The sequence below is a fragment of the Lampetra planeri genome, chromosome 34, assembly GCF_965212315.1.
Source record: "Lampetra planeri chromosome 34, kcLamPlan1.2.h2, whole genome shotgun sequence".
Taxonomy (NCBI): Eukaryota; Metazoa; Chordata; class Hyperoartia; order Petromyzontiformes; family Petromyzontidae; genus Lampetra; species Lampetra planeri.
Window position 1 is genome coordinate 5,211,696 of NC_136140.1, and position 13,831 is coordinate 5,225,526.

Consider the following 13,831-nt stretch of genomic DNA (forward strand, 5'->3'; position numbering starts at 1 on the left):
CCTCCGCTATACGCGGTGTCAATAGCGCCGCACGTAGTCTTCCATTCCTCTTCCCTCGCGGAATCGTTAGCCGCGCTCTTGTCCATTATCGTCTGTGTCCTGTCTGCCGTGCCCCAGCCGCGCGTTTTCCTCCCTCCCGCCCGGCCAGCCGACACATTCACATTGTGTAAAGAAACACAGCTTGAACCCAAACTGTTTTGATTTCATATTTTATTTTAATTTCCTGGTTCCTACTTTTTTTTCTTCTCAAGCAAATCCTGACATAAGGCCCTTTTGCTTGAGACGTTGACTCTTATTTTCCTTCCTTGGAAAGTTTCAACGTCCACTATGAATAGTGTTGTGTATGTGTGTATGTAATATATTTATTTTTTCTTAAAAAGCAAATATCAATATACTCATTATGACTTACTTGGCACTTACTTTTGAATCGTGACTTAATATACTTCAATTTATAATGTGAAGCATGTTGCATTATTCATCCGATATGTTTTTTTTGTGTAATGTGTTTTTTTAAAAGTATAATGCTGGTAACATGTCTAAGTATGATTTAGAACCCACACACTTATAGCAGTCTTTTTTGAACTTCTGTTGCTCATCTGCTGCTAAAAATGAGTGAGGATACAAAAGGTAGCCACTTGGGCCTGCAAGTTATAATAGAGAGGACAGCCTTAAAGTGGATCAGAATTTCATACATTTATCAAGCTCCCGATGGACGGCACAGCACGTCTGTGGCATCTGTGTGTAATGCGTGGCCCATGGGAATGCGTACATTATGTCACGGAAACCACACGTAGTTCCCTTTATATAAGTTGCTCTGGGCGCCAGACAAATTATAAGAGGGAGCTGCTCGCTCCTGCCATGCTGGCTCCATGTGGACACCGTGGGACGTGAGCCACTTATTCTAGATTTGAAACTTTCGTGACTGCAAGGATTCATATTCTTAGATTTTTTTTCGGTAAAGTCACGTGCTGTGACGGTTCCACATGAAGACAGAAGCTTGTGTTGCCTCCGAAACGTCTTGATTTTTATTTTATTTTCATTTTACTTTTATTAATTAAAATGTTTTACCTACGTGACTTTACCGAAAAAACCAAAGAATGTGAGCCACTTACTTTGGGGTCCTTCCCGGCCGCTCTGCAGTCGTCCTTCCATTCGCTCGCCGAGGGCCAGAAAATCTGCGCCGGAGAGAAAGCAATACAAAAAAATGAAATGGCAAGAGTTAAACGATTTTTCTTATCTGTAAATGACACACCGTGAGCATACATTTAAAAAAAAAAGAATGAATCTGATTAACATCTCCTCGACTGGATGTCATCACTTAGTTGGGGCAACAGGCCCCATTCCACTCCTTTTAGCACCCCCCCCCCCCCCCATATGCGGCTCCGTTGTATCGGGACGATTCTTCGAAATCTTGCGATTGCGAGCTACGTGACGGGCTGTAACAGGCTCGAGTTTTGTAAAAAAAGAAACTAAAAAAAAAAATATTAATCCGATTATAATTTGCAGCCCTTGTCCACCGCACTGCTGGATCAAGCCGCCCTCTTCCCCCTCGTGACACGTTGGTCACAAGGGTTATTTGACCGTACTTCACCACGCTGATCAAGGTGGGTCGGTGTAGCGGAGTCCGACTGACACGAGCAATGATCTGGAATCAAACTTAATTTCACCCTGATCACTGTCACCGTTTTACCCCGGGAAAAAGAATTCCGCCCTGCATTCATTTTATAATACATATATATAAAATGAACATATAAATGGAGCGCAACAATATTTCGTGATGCTTTCATGAAACTGAATACGCCGATGAAAAAGTCAGTTCATCCGAGTGCATCCGACACCAGAATACTTCATGAGCATTGTCAACAGAGGGGAGCAACTACTTTCTCTGATTTTCAGTCCAACCTGGTTGACATGCTGAGCCCAAGTTGAAAGGGCACTCAAAGGCTGTTTGAAACGTGCCTGGAACGTCCCGCAGTTATTTTCTCCACTGAATTAACACCTGGCAGCTATGTTAACAATGCCCAGAAATCAGTAAGCCAGACAAATCCGTGACTCTATGGAACCAGGGTGTCATATTTAATCATCGCCCAAAAGGGCAACCTACAAACACGTGCAGATATTAAATCATCGCAGGCCCTCCTTAATAATTTATAATAAGTCCTTTATGGTCAATGAAGCACACACATACGCACACGTGCAATACCATAGCTACTTGCAATTCTAGTCGTTCTACAGACTCACAAGGGGGTTTAACATTTATGCAAGATCGCAAAAATAATAATTTTAACGTTCAAGTCAAAAAAATATAGACTTTAATAGAATGAACACACCTTCTGTACATCGTAATGTGCCATACGGGCCCTTTACAAAGGCCCCAATAAATATCCTTTAAAGTACAGAGTCCTGATAAAAAAAATATATTGACATTCGAATAATATATATTTCTATTATCCCAACAGCAATAGGCAGATATTCATCATCAATATATTTTTTTGTTACTTTTAATCGTAAAACTTTGCAATGAAACACTGTCCTGTGGAACCTTTGAAACACACACACACACATATACATACACACATATACACACACACATACACACACATACATACACACAAATACACACACACAAATATAATTTTTAAAGGCCCTTTCAAATATTTGTTACTTAAAAAAGCTAATTTGGAAAAATGGTCTGCCCAGCATTACTTTAAAGCACACATGCCTCAATTTGGACTTGGATATTATTTCTTTTCTTTGTAAGTCGTACAATGAACAAATCACACAACATCTGTGTGTCTGCTGTATAACCCAAAGAATATACATATCAGTGTACGCATAATAGCGGTTTATTATGGCTTCCATATGAAAACATTGCTATGAAAGCCATTGCCATCAAACACACTCCAATGAGGTAAATTGCATTTAATCTGTAATACATGAGAAAATAAAACAATATGAACTGTACGCTGTAATACAAGTTTCCCAATGTAGATTTGATTTATTTTATTTTTTTACTTAAAATGTGGGTTTAATTAGGTGGCCAGGTGGCTATGCGGTGGAAACAGTGAGGCAGCCAATGGTGAGAACCTGGGTTTGGAATCTGGACAGTCACCCGTGGTTGGCTTATCAAGCATTGTGAACTCATCATTCCAATCTCATTGCGTGCGGTCAAATAACCTCCATGACCTACACTGCAAGGGGAGGCCCTCATCCTGCAGTTCATTGATAAACGGCTATACGTGTAGGCGTAGATCGTGGTATTGGACATACACAAAAAATGAGCCTAACCTTCTTGGTTCTCTCGGTAAAGCCACGTAGAATGGAAACAATAAAAATAATAAAATAAAACATAATAAAATAATTCTCATGACGTTTCGGCTACAACACAAGCAGCCGTCTTCAGGTGAAGAATGAAACACTGCCAAGCTTGGCTGCTTGCGTTGTAGCCTAAACGTCGTGAGAATTATTTTATTATGTTTTATTTTATTATTTTTATTGTTTCCATTCTACGTGACTTTACCGAAAGAACCAAGAAGATGAATCCCTGCAGTCACGAAAGCTTTAAATCGAAATTTAAGGAGCCTAACGCTTAGCCCGATCTGAAGTAACTGAAGGGATCATTCAAACCTCGTCATATATGGTCGAATAACCTCCGTATACCTGCCCTACAAGGGAAGCCCCTCATCCAGCAGTGGATTAATAATCGGCAATACATGTACAGTATATGGAGATTTTAGTATTGCACACACACAGAACACACCTAACACTTAGACCTCATCGAGAGTTACTGCAATTAAACCAAAATCGATGTGCATGTGTGTAAGACTTTGCCTGATCCTTAAAACCAAACGCATCAGGGACCTGTTTGTCAAAGAGGGCGTGTGCAGATAAGTGTTGTCGGGCCCAAAATCGTTTCACCAAATTATATGGCTGTGTCTGGTGAGACTGCGATGCTAATTTTCAAAAGTCAACATGGCTACAAACTCACACAAAGTGGTCTGGTACTGTCAAACTGAGCAAGTGATAGAGGTTCTACATCCTTACAATAGAGGCAACTACCAATATAGAGGATTCAGGATGTAAACACACCCCTTGGCAGACAGGCCAGCTGTGCTTATATCCAAAGCAGCGTGCTTGTATCAGAAGTTTGCCCCTCACCTTTCCCCACCAGTGTGATGTGAGCAATGTGTTGCTTATGCCATAAGCATAAGGCGTGCTAAATTTTAAAAAAGCGGTATTCATTTCATCAACCCTGGAGGGAAGATGAGTTGAGTCGATCCCTACCAAGGATTTTCAACTCGCAACCCTCCGACTTAGAGAGTCACACACCCTAATAACGGCACAGCCTACCGACTGCACCGCCGTGGATGAATTAACACAAAAAGGTGGTGAACTCAATAACGACCAAAGGAATGTCTGCGGTGACGATCGCGTTTCACCAACCGTGAAATCTCTCCACATACCTCCCAATTGGCTCTAGAATTCATAACAAAATCACCCTCGTTTTTTTTGTTTCAAGGTTCCTAAACGCTCTCCTCCTTTCACCTCCGCGTGTGTCGACCACGGCGGATTGCAAACGAGCCAGAGCCGCTGCACGTTGTTTGGCATGGTGGCCGACGTTTAACGTGCACGGACGGCGGTCACCTTTCGGTGGTCTGAGCTGATGTTCTCCAGGTTGAGAGCGAACAGGTAGTCGCGGGAGCCAAGGTAGAGCTGCCCTCTCTCCTCGTCCATCAGGAAGGGGTGGTAGCTCTCCGTGTCGTACAGTCCGCCGAAGCTCCATGTGCTGTTCGTCGCCTGCAGCTCTGTGCGGAACAAAGGGGCAGCGTTGAAGCCATTAACGGCAAAACGACCACAAGCGCGTGAATATGTGAAAAAAATGAAGAAAGAAATAATAGAAAACAAGCACACGCTGCATTATCTGACGCTTGTAAACGTGGGTGAGAAGTATTTAACGGGTGGTAATGTTGCGTTGCAAGTCGCACAGCGGGATAGTGTCACCTGGAGCACGACGTGCGAGGTCGAGAGATGATTTCACGTCGAATGACGTCTACTGGAGTCGTAGATGCATGCCTCCTTTTGGCAATGCCTTTGGGAAATCCTTTTAGCACTGGTTTTTGTTTACTAGTTTTGGGCAAGCCTTTGATCAATTTGGCCAGTTTATTGTTCATAAGGTATATTATTTCTAGTAACACAACTTTTAAATAAAGTCTTGTTCATTTTCGACCATGTTTACGAGTGTTATCGTGGCCCCTCATTACAGGCAGGCAGAAGGAAGGACAGACGGACAGAGCTCATGCATTCACACTTTCAACCTTGAGCTGGAAAACATGAAGGAACGATGACTCATACTGGTAGGAACCTCCTGGTTACACCAGCCCACAGGGGATTATTGTGTCCGTCGTGCAGGGAGGGGCTGGGTGTGGAGGGTGGGTAGGGAGGGGCTGGGTGCGTGGGGAGGGGGGGGCTGGGTGGAGAGGGGGGAGGAGCTGGGTGGGGAGGAGCTGGGTGGGGAGGGGCTGCTCACCCCGTGGTGCCCTTATAAAACTCAAAGTTTAACCGACTCACGCCGGCTTGTGCCCGCCCTCACAGTCGGGCATTTTTGCGGAATACACCACGCCGCCGTTGACCCTGGACATTGACCGAGCAACCCAACGTTCCTACCAGCTCCCTCCGCAGGAATGTGTTTAAAACCACCCGCTGACAAGAGGCCCACTGTCCGTGCTTATATAGAGGATTACAAGCTGAATTCAGACACTGCCCACAGGTATCGTGAGTACAAATAGAGCAGTGGCGACCTGCGTTTGATTCCCGGTAACGGCTAACGTCAGTGGTCAGAGCGATTTACAAACCGCCCCTCAGGCCCACCGTTTCGCCGACGAGGGTGATTGCATTCGGCCAAGTGACCCCGTTGACCGACGCGCCACGTGGAGGCCTTCATCCAGCAGTGGATTTAGAAATGACTGTCCGTTGGAATATTTCAAATTAGTACAAAAAGAAGAGTCGACACTGTATGTGTCCTCTTCTTGGTTCTTTCGGTAAAGTCACGTAGAATGGAAATAATAAAATAATAAAAATAAAACATAATAAAATAATTCTCACGACGTTTCGGCCACAACGCAAGCAGCCGTCCTCAGGTGGAGAACAGGTCTGTCGAGAAGACAGAGTCTTTTATTATTTCCATTCTACGTGACTTTACCGAAAGAACCAAGAAGATGAATCCCTGCAGTCACGAAAGCTTTAAATCGAAATGTATGTGTCCTACTTTCCATAAGCACCATCTGCATTGAAATAGAGAGCCATGGGGTCGCCAATTATTTTTTCCGTTATTACCAATCGAAGAGACACAGGGAGCCTCATGGTCAAGAGAGCTTCTGATGTGGAAGAATGGGTAGGCACGCAGGAAATTAACTTATCCATGTTTAATGTCTGAGATTTGCCAAAGCAGCATGGGATAGTCTCAAAGTTTTGATGAAGAGATTGAATTATACAGAGAGCCACGTGACGTAGAGTGATTTTTTTTTAAATACTGCCTAGGAATCCCAAGCATCAGCTCACTTTTAATATGATGTTTAAGGGAAAAATGTCTTTTGTCAACCTTCTGCTAAATGAATGCCTCCACGCGCCATGTTGGTCACGGGGGTTGTTTGACCATACTTCACCACGCTGGTCATTGGAGATCTGCGAAGGTCGGGACCGGTTTTGATATTACTCGCCAATGATATTACACACGGCTAAATATCGAATTCAGATCACAAGGTTTAACCGTGCAGTTGGCGAACCAATGCACCTCCACTCCTCCTTGACATGATGTAATAAATGCAGAATTCACCTCAAAGTAAGCCTAATTGTATTATTTAAATTACTTTCAACCCTGACATAGAGATAGAGGTGGAAATATTCACCCCCCACCCCCCATCCACCCCAAACAATTCGATGAATTGTAACAATTCAAGATGGCTACTCAATTCAAGAAATCGTGAAACAAATAATTTTTTCAGGTGATGTGTTGGCAGCGGTGCACAGGAACAATTAACAAGGAAACTTGACACACTCGTAATAACACTGTGGCCTTAAAAGGACGGCGACGATTCGACCAATGGCCCGTCTTCATGGCACGTGGCTTCCTTTACATTACGGTGAATGGTAGCATTCATAGTGTCTGTAGGGGTGAACGGAGAAAGCATTGAAAAACGCCGATTGTTACACACGCGATTCGAAGCATGTAATGGGAGCTTAAGAATCCATATTAATCGATGAATATGCATCGTGCCATGCCAAAACTTCTGCCATGTATTCACTAAACATTTACAACTTTGAGAGCAAAACACACCATGTCTTTTCTTGTAAAATGTGCCATTCTCGTATTATGCCTTTGTAAATGTGATATCCACTGTTCAAGTATATATATACACACACAGAGAACTAATCTACCTCACGCTTCAAGGCTCGCCGCAGGATAATGCCCTGTGTGTTTACAAGCGTCCTTTGCAAAAGGCACAAAGAGGTCACCACCGGTGGGCACGATCAAATTCAAGTTAATTGTTTTGCTTTCACCACGGGAGAATTCGACAGCCCCAGGATAAGCAAAGAGTGACCCGGGTCACCAACGTGACAATAGATGGAGGGGGGGGGGCAATAGCAACATAACGCAGAACAATGAAGCACATCGAAATCGGAGCAAGATTTAAACCGTCTATGAAAAACATCGAAAACAATGCACAAACATAAATCCACGTTCATTAATCCTTCCCCTGCAGCGTATGTGTCGGCTCGGGAAAGATTATTTTTAGACTCATCTCAGTACAAGTCATCGTACACAATGCCACGGCTGTCTACTACTCCTTGATCATTTATTTTTGCGGAGATAGGAATGAGCTCATACGTTGTTGTTTTTTTTTCTCCTTCCTGACCTGGCCATGACTTTCGAAGGGCCTTGCGACTACGTAATCTATACGACTAAGCAGCTGGCCCACATGACTGAGCCTTGATAGAATTTTTTTGGTTTGTTTGGGGGTCAAACCTTCAAAATTTTTTTTTTTTTTAAACGCAAAGTAGGGTTCTAAAAAGATGGGCAGGCTAATAGTCGTGCAATTCGCACAGGGCTCTCAAGAGCCGGACGGATGGCATGAATTACTGCGAAGGTGCTATTGGGAAAGTAAGCCATGTGGGGCGTGCCGTGTTTTCTTGGGCCGTTGAAAAATGTGAACTTTCCCCTACCCCAACCCCCTGTGACCAAGCAAGTAGAGACACACCAGGGCATCGAATAGGTCAAGAAATGTATTTCTATAAATATAACCAACTGGTCTTCCTTTGCCAACGCGGCGATGTTATGGGACATCTTTAATGCGAAATATTCGTGTCAAAAGTCATGATCTTAAAGAAGAGTCATATTTATTTTTCTGAAATATATATTGTATATACATAGGGCAAAGGTAAAGGTGCAGCCCTGCAATGTCTTGCTCATGACACTGCTGGAGGAAGGGCCTCCACGAGCCGGAGCTCTGGAGCACCCCTCTATACAACATCTGGAATGTTCTTCCACACTGGCGAGACGACATTTCCATAACATGTTGGAGTTTCAAAAACACACAATTAGCTCTGAATATTTTATTCCATAGAAACATTTGACCTTTCAAATATAAATGTTGTCTATTTCTACAAAAGTATAATGTTAGTCATAATATGCAAGGGAATTTTTTTTAACAATGCTTTATGATCAAATACATTAAGACTTTTATAGGTAACCACATTAAAAACGTTAAGAGCACAGATTAATTTGTATTTCGTTATGGAATTAAATCTGGCATTCGTGTAATTCTATGCCAATTTTATGTTTATTTTCATACGTTACATTAAATCGTTTGAATGAAATAGGTTGCAAATGCACACCACACAGCTCCACAGCTGAATCGTTTCACCCTGTTTTCATATTCGCTGGAATTTCTCTGAAATTTGAGAGTAGGAATGAATGAGCAAATTAATTAATTAATTAACTTTCATCATTTTTGCATTGAAATACAATAACCATTCAGAGGTTGGCGCTTAGCATAATACCAATAATATATCACATGTAAGGAGTACCCCCCCCCCTCCCACCTCCCCCAGTCTTTATTCAGCTGCAGTTATTATATTCCAGTACAATGCTCCTTTTCGTGGGTTAGCAATTATGCGGTGTCTTGTGCACACATGACAGCGAACCTTGCGACCTGACTTAGATTGATTGTCAGCCACAGCTTATGATGTTCGCAAATAATATCTGGACCAGTTCTGGGCACCCCACTGCCCCCCCCCACTTCACCAACCCACACTATTCCAGTTTAGTGAAGTATGGTCAAACAACGCCTATGACTGACAAAGTGTGTGTGTGAAGGATCTCATCTAGCAGTAGAGGATAGACAAAGGGCTTCATGTGGAGCAGTTTTGCATTAAAATTGCGAGTACACATGGACCGTGGTTCATTAACACACGTGATGTTTCATTTATTCGATTGATGCAATATAAACTCCATTTTTAGAAAATATGTGCACTTGAATTATATTATTGCTTTCGGTAAAGTTGAGCACAAATGGAAAAATACCATTTAGACACATTTAACAGAGATTTGTTCAACTTTCCACATAAATGCATTTAAGCTCTTGGATTTGTCTTCCAAGAGCGAGTGCAGATATGACAAGAGCCAATATCTTTACCAGACCGCATTCCACATTTCTGAATATTGAAGTGCAATAGTTATCGTCTTGTTGAGAGGTCGCCAATGTTTTTTTGAGGGGGGGGGGCACCCATTGCAGCGAGCTTTCAATAACACTGCATTGTAAATAACACTGCATTTTAAATGCAACGGACCACATGTGAGGCTCACAGGCATGTGGAATTGTTTACGGTGCTGCATATGGAACAAGAGAAGCAACGTCAAATCATCGCGTTGTGCTGCCGAAGCCCTTGGAAGCAATTGCCATCAACCATAATCGGGAAGCCCAAACAAATATTTGTTTTGCCCACAATAACATCCGCCGCGAGTTCAATTATCATAGGTGCCAGATTTGAAGCTTTCGTGACTGCAAGGATTCACATTCTTAGGTTTTTTTCGGTAAAGTCACGTAGGTAAAAAAGTTAAAATTAATAAAAAATTAAATAAAAATCACGACGTTTCGGATGCAACACAAGCTTCCGTCTTCAGGTGGAACCGTCACAGCACGATATTAATTTAAAATGTTTACCTACGTGACTTTACCGACAAAAACCTAAGAATATCATAGGTGCCATTTATTAAAAATGGTAGCGAGTTCGCAAAATGGCACACGTGGGCAGTGCACAACAAAAAAAAGTGCACGGCAAATGTCTTTTCGGCGTTCTTTCGCCACACGCGCCTTTGAAGCGGCGAGCGATGCTGCGTATACATTTTAACGCGTCTTGGCAAAACACGATAAAGTTAGCACGCAGGTTTGACGGTGGGCTGCCACTGTACTTTATCCCTCCCCATAAACCCTTCATGGCAAAACAGGCCACGGAGTGCCAAGTCCAAATTCCACACATGCCCCCCCCTGCCCCCCCCCCCCCATTTTTTTTTAACTACAGTCGACTGTTGGTAAAGTTCAAAGACATTGGCTCAGTCCGGTTCGAAGAAAAGTAAAAGCGTGGCAATCGGACGTAATATGTTGCCTGAACTCACGGCTCCGGGTCAGAGTTCATGACAGGAACTCGGAGAGAGCAGAACAAAGTTTGGGCATTAGCCCCCGTGGCTTAACAGCGCGGGGCCTACGGAGCCCCAAAACTCTCGCCGCATGTGATAGTTATTAACACAATTTATAACAAAGCGCCGACTGTCGAAAGGATTACCACCGTGCAGCTTACTTACCACCTGAGGCAAGCACCGAGTCTAAAGTAAGACGCAACCCAATAACCCCCTCGCTGGGCACTGTTTTACTTCACATTCAGAACAATATCGACCCAGGGCAGCGAAGATATTTGATATTTTCTTGTCTAAATATTTGTTAAAATATACGCGCGTGGTTTAATCACCTCTAAAGAAGTGGCTTCCAGCTGCTGAGCAGTGTGCCGGCTATTTCATGTTTCAGATTCCATTGCCTAGACTGTGAATGGAGGTGAAGGTGGTAATTCCAAAGTGACTGTCGGCTAATATTGAGGCTGCATGGATTCCCGCACTCTGCAGCTTTAGGGTGTGTCTGTCCAACCAAACTAAAACAAAATAATTTTTTATCTTACCAGTTAAAGTCCAATGGGCTACATAGCTTATTTCAGAAGTAACCTGGCCACAAATGAAAGCCCAATGAAGTGGCTTATTAAGTGGAAAATTATAGCAGCCAAATACTAAAATGTGGAGGGAAAAACCGTAGGACCCAGAGAAAAATCCATGTGACCACGGGGAAAGAGACACGCAAACTCCAAATATACCGCAGGCGTCATGGATCGAACCCATGACCTCCTGCATACCAAGCGAGGTAATAAACATCTCTCCACCCTTTTCCCAATTCACTGCTCACCATAACTTCACCACGCTGGCCATCGCGGGTTGCTGAGCGTGTGGAGTATTGACGTGGGGCACAGTACAATAATGATTGTGGCTGCCTTCTGCTGCCCACAACATAGCCCACAGCAGCCTGCAACACCTGTTGTATGCACGGTGATTGCCCATCCAGGCACTATCCAGACTCTTTTTCCTGCTTAGCTTCCGAGATTGGACGAGGATGCAGTCATACATCTATTTGGACACCGTCCTCCTGCCCTGTAGTTAGTTGCCTCAATAATACCAAAAAGGCAGTGAAGACTTCGTGAGCTCACTACATGAAGCACCTGACATTCGCACTTCCATGCTAGAATATAGATACGTGAATTATTATCCAAGTTTTAAATTCACGTCAGATACCCTTGATTTAGCTTGACCATTCATTTTCAAAGGGGGACTCTCTCTGTAAAGGTCACCCAACCTCCATGGAGCCCAGTGGGTTGTTTTGTTTGCTTCAAAGCCACCCTAACGAGTCCTCTCCACACGCTGCATTCGCCCTGAGGTCTGCCCCGTGTGCCCGTCCCTTTCTTACAAATGAAACAAACCTTGACAAGCCTCCTAATCTCACATTCTTGACGCATTGCCAGCCCACGATACAGTTATTGTCTCTGATTACACATTTCCACACGTTGCAGATTCTTGGAATGTAGTGCCTGCAATTGGATTTCAAAATGTAAATCACTGACAAAATTGAGGAATATCTGTTAATTTTACAGGAGTGGGGTGGAGCAGTGGTGGAGTGGATATTCCACTGCTCTATGAATCCAGCAACCCGAGTTTGATTCGCTGTCACGAGTCACATCAGTAGCGGGGGATAATCTTAAACAGTCCTGCACCTCCATCTCAGCTCCGCCAACTACGCTGACAAGTATGTTGAAGTACGGTCCAATAACACCCACGTTCACCAAGCAGTGGTTTGACAAAGGGGTGTCGATTATTTACGTCCATTATTTCGTATGTTTACCAAGACATCCATAGCATTGGTGCCGCTTGGATGTATGAATTCCTGCGTAATTGTAAGCACATATTTGTATTAATCTCATACATTTACTGAGCACCTGACTGGGCTCCTGGAATGACATTTCCTGAGCAGAAAGAAGGACAAGAAACTATCCTGGTTAAACGTAGGGTTTTGTTCAACCCAAATTTCTGTCATCTCAAGATAAAGTTTCCCTTGTGCACCACACCCTCTGATGGATGGCGTTTGACCACCGTACTTAAATTGCGACACTTTTCCGTCACGGGAACCAGTTTGGTTCTACCGGTATCAGTCGGGCTCTGCTAGTGACTTAAGCCGTTCGATATTGGAATAGTGCCCCAGACAGTAACACAATCTTTGATGATATTTAAAGATTTTTTAAATGTTATTTTAAATCTTATTAATTGTTTACTTGTGCATTCTTTATTATTAGTCATTGTTTTGCCCCCACCCCCCCCCCCCCAAACTAGACACCTTAAATTAATTTAATTTCAGTAGTTTACAATAAAGACACAAAACTAATTACTTATATGCACCCGCAATTCCGAATGTGAGTGACGAACCCCTGCCCCCCTCCTCCCCCCCCCCAAACATACGAGTCAAACTCTGCCTGTTTTAGAGTAATACGTGAAGGAATATCTCAGTCTGTGCTCTCTCCAGTTGCCCGGGTGATTAGCGGGCTATGTCCTTGCCTAGTCCTGGCCAGCTGGCTCTCAAACTCAACAAACAAACAATCATTTGATGCGGGCAAGACTTTGCACGTGATTCTACCGCTGGGGAAAAAATAACTAACACGTGGTGATATTTTCTTCAACTCAAGTTACAGAGTAATTTTATCGGCAGTGCATCAAATCCGCGCCGACGCATTAATTTCATCGCTTGAATTCAGCGGATGCCCAAATCTATCTTTCAATAAAATACACTTCTTAACTACGCACGGATGCACTCAGGGCATGTTACAAGGAATCGATTCCTCAATTAAAATTACACTCACAATGCGTCCATGAAATCGTCCGTATGAGAACGTATTTTTTAACAATTGAAGCAAATTACATGCAGCAACGGCGTGAGATAAGTAATTACGCGGCTGTGCCTTCATCCATGGAGGCCAACGGAGTGAACGACGCTGTACCGATGAGCCAGAAAAAAAAGCAAGAAGCATTATAAATGAGATGGTGAAAGCGAGAAATTAAATATTAATTCCCGAGTTTATTCTCTGTGATGAAATCAATTCTGACAATCCACTGCATCACAATGGGAGGGGATGGTGACATCTTACGCGCCTATTGCAAACATGCTGCTGTAAAGGACCTTGAAAGTGTCTG

General features: G+C 43.3%; 1 protein-coding gene across 4 annotated transcripts in view; it reads right to left on the reverse strand.

Moving 5' to 3' along the window:
* Positions 1-13,831, reverse strand: part of LOC144730057 (semaphorin-3A-like) — an 84,461-nt gene that overhangs the window by 33,481 nt on the left and 37,149 nt on the right. For all 4 annotated transcript variants that reach the window (XM_078610578.1, XM_078610575.1, XM_078610577.1 and 1 more), the window contains 2 exons: positions 4,645-4,805; positions 1,113-1,175 (listed from right to left, as the gene is read on the reverse strand). In XM_078610578.1, coding sequence (XP_078466704.1) covers positions 1,113-1,175; positions 4,645-4,805 — 224 coding nt within the window. The remainder of the gene's footprint in view (positions 1-1,112; positions 1,176-4,644; positions 4,806-13,831) is intronic.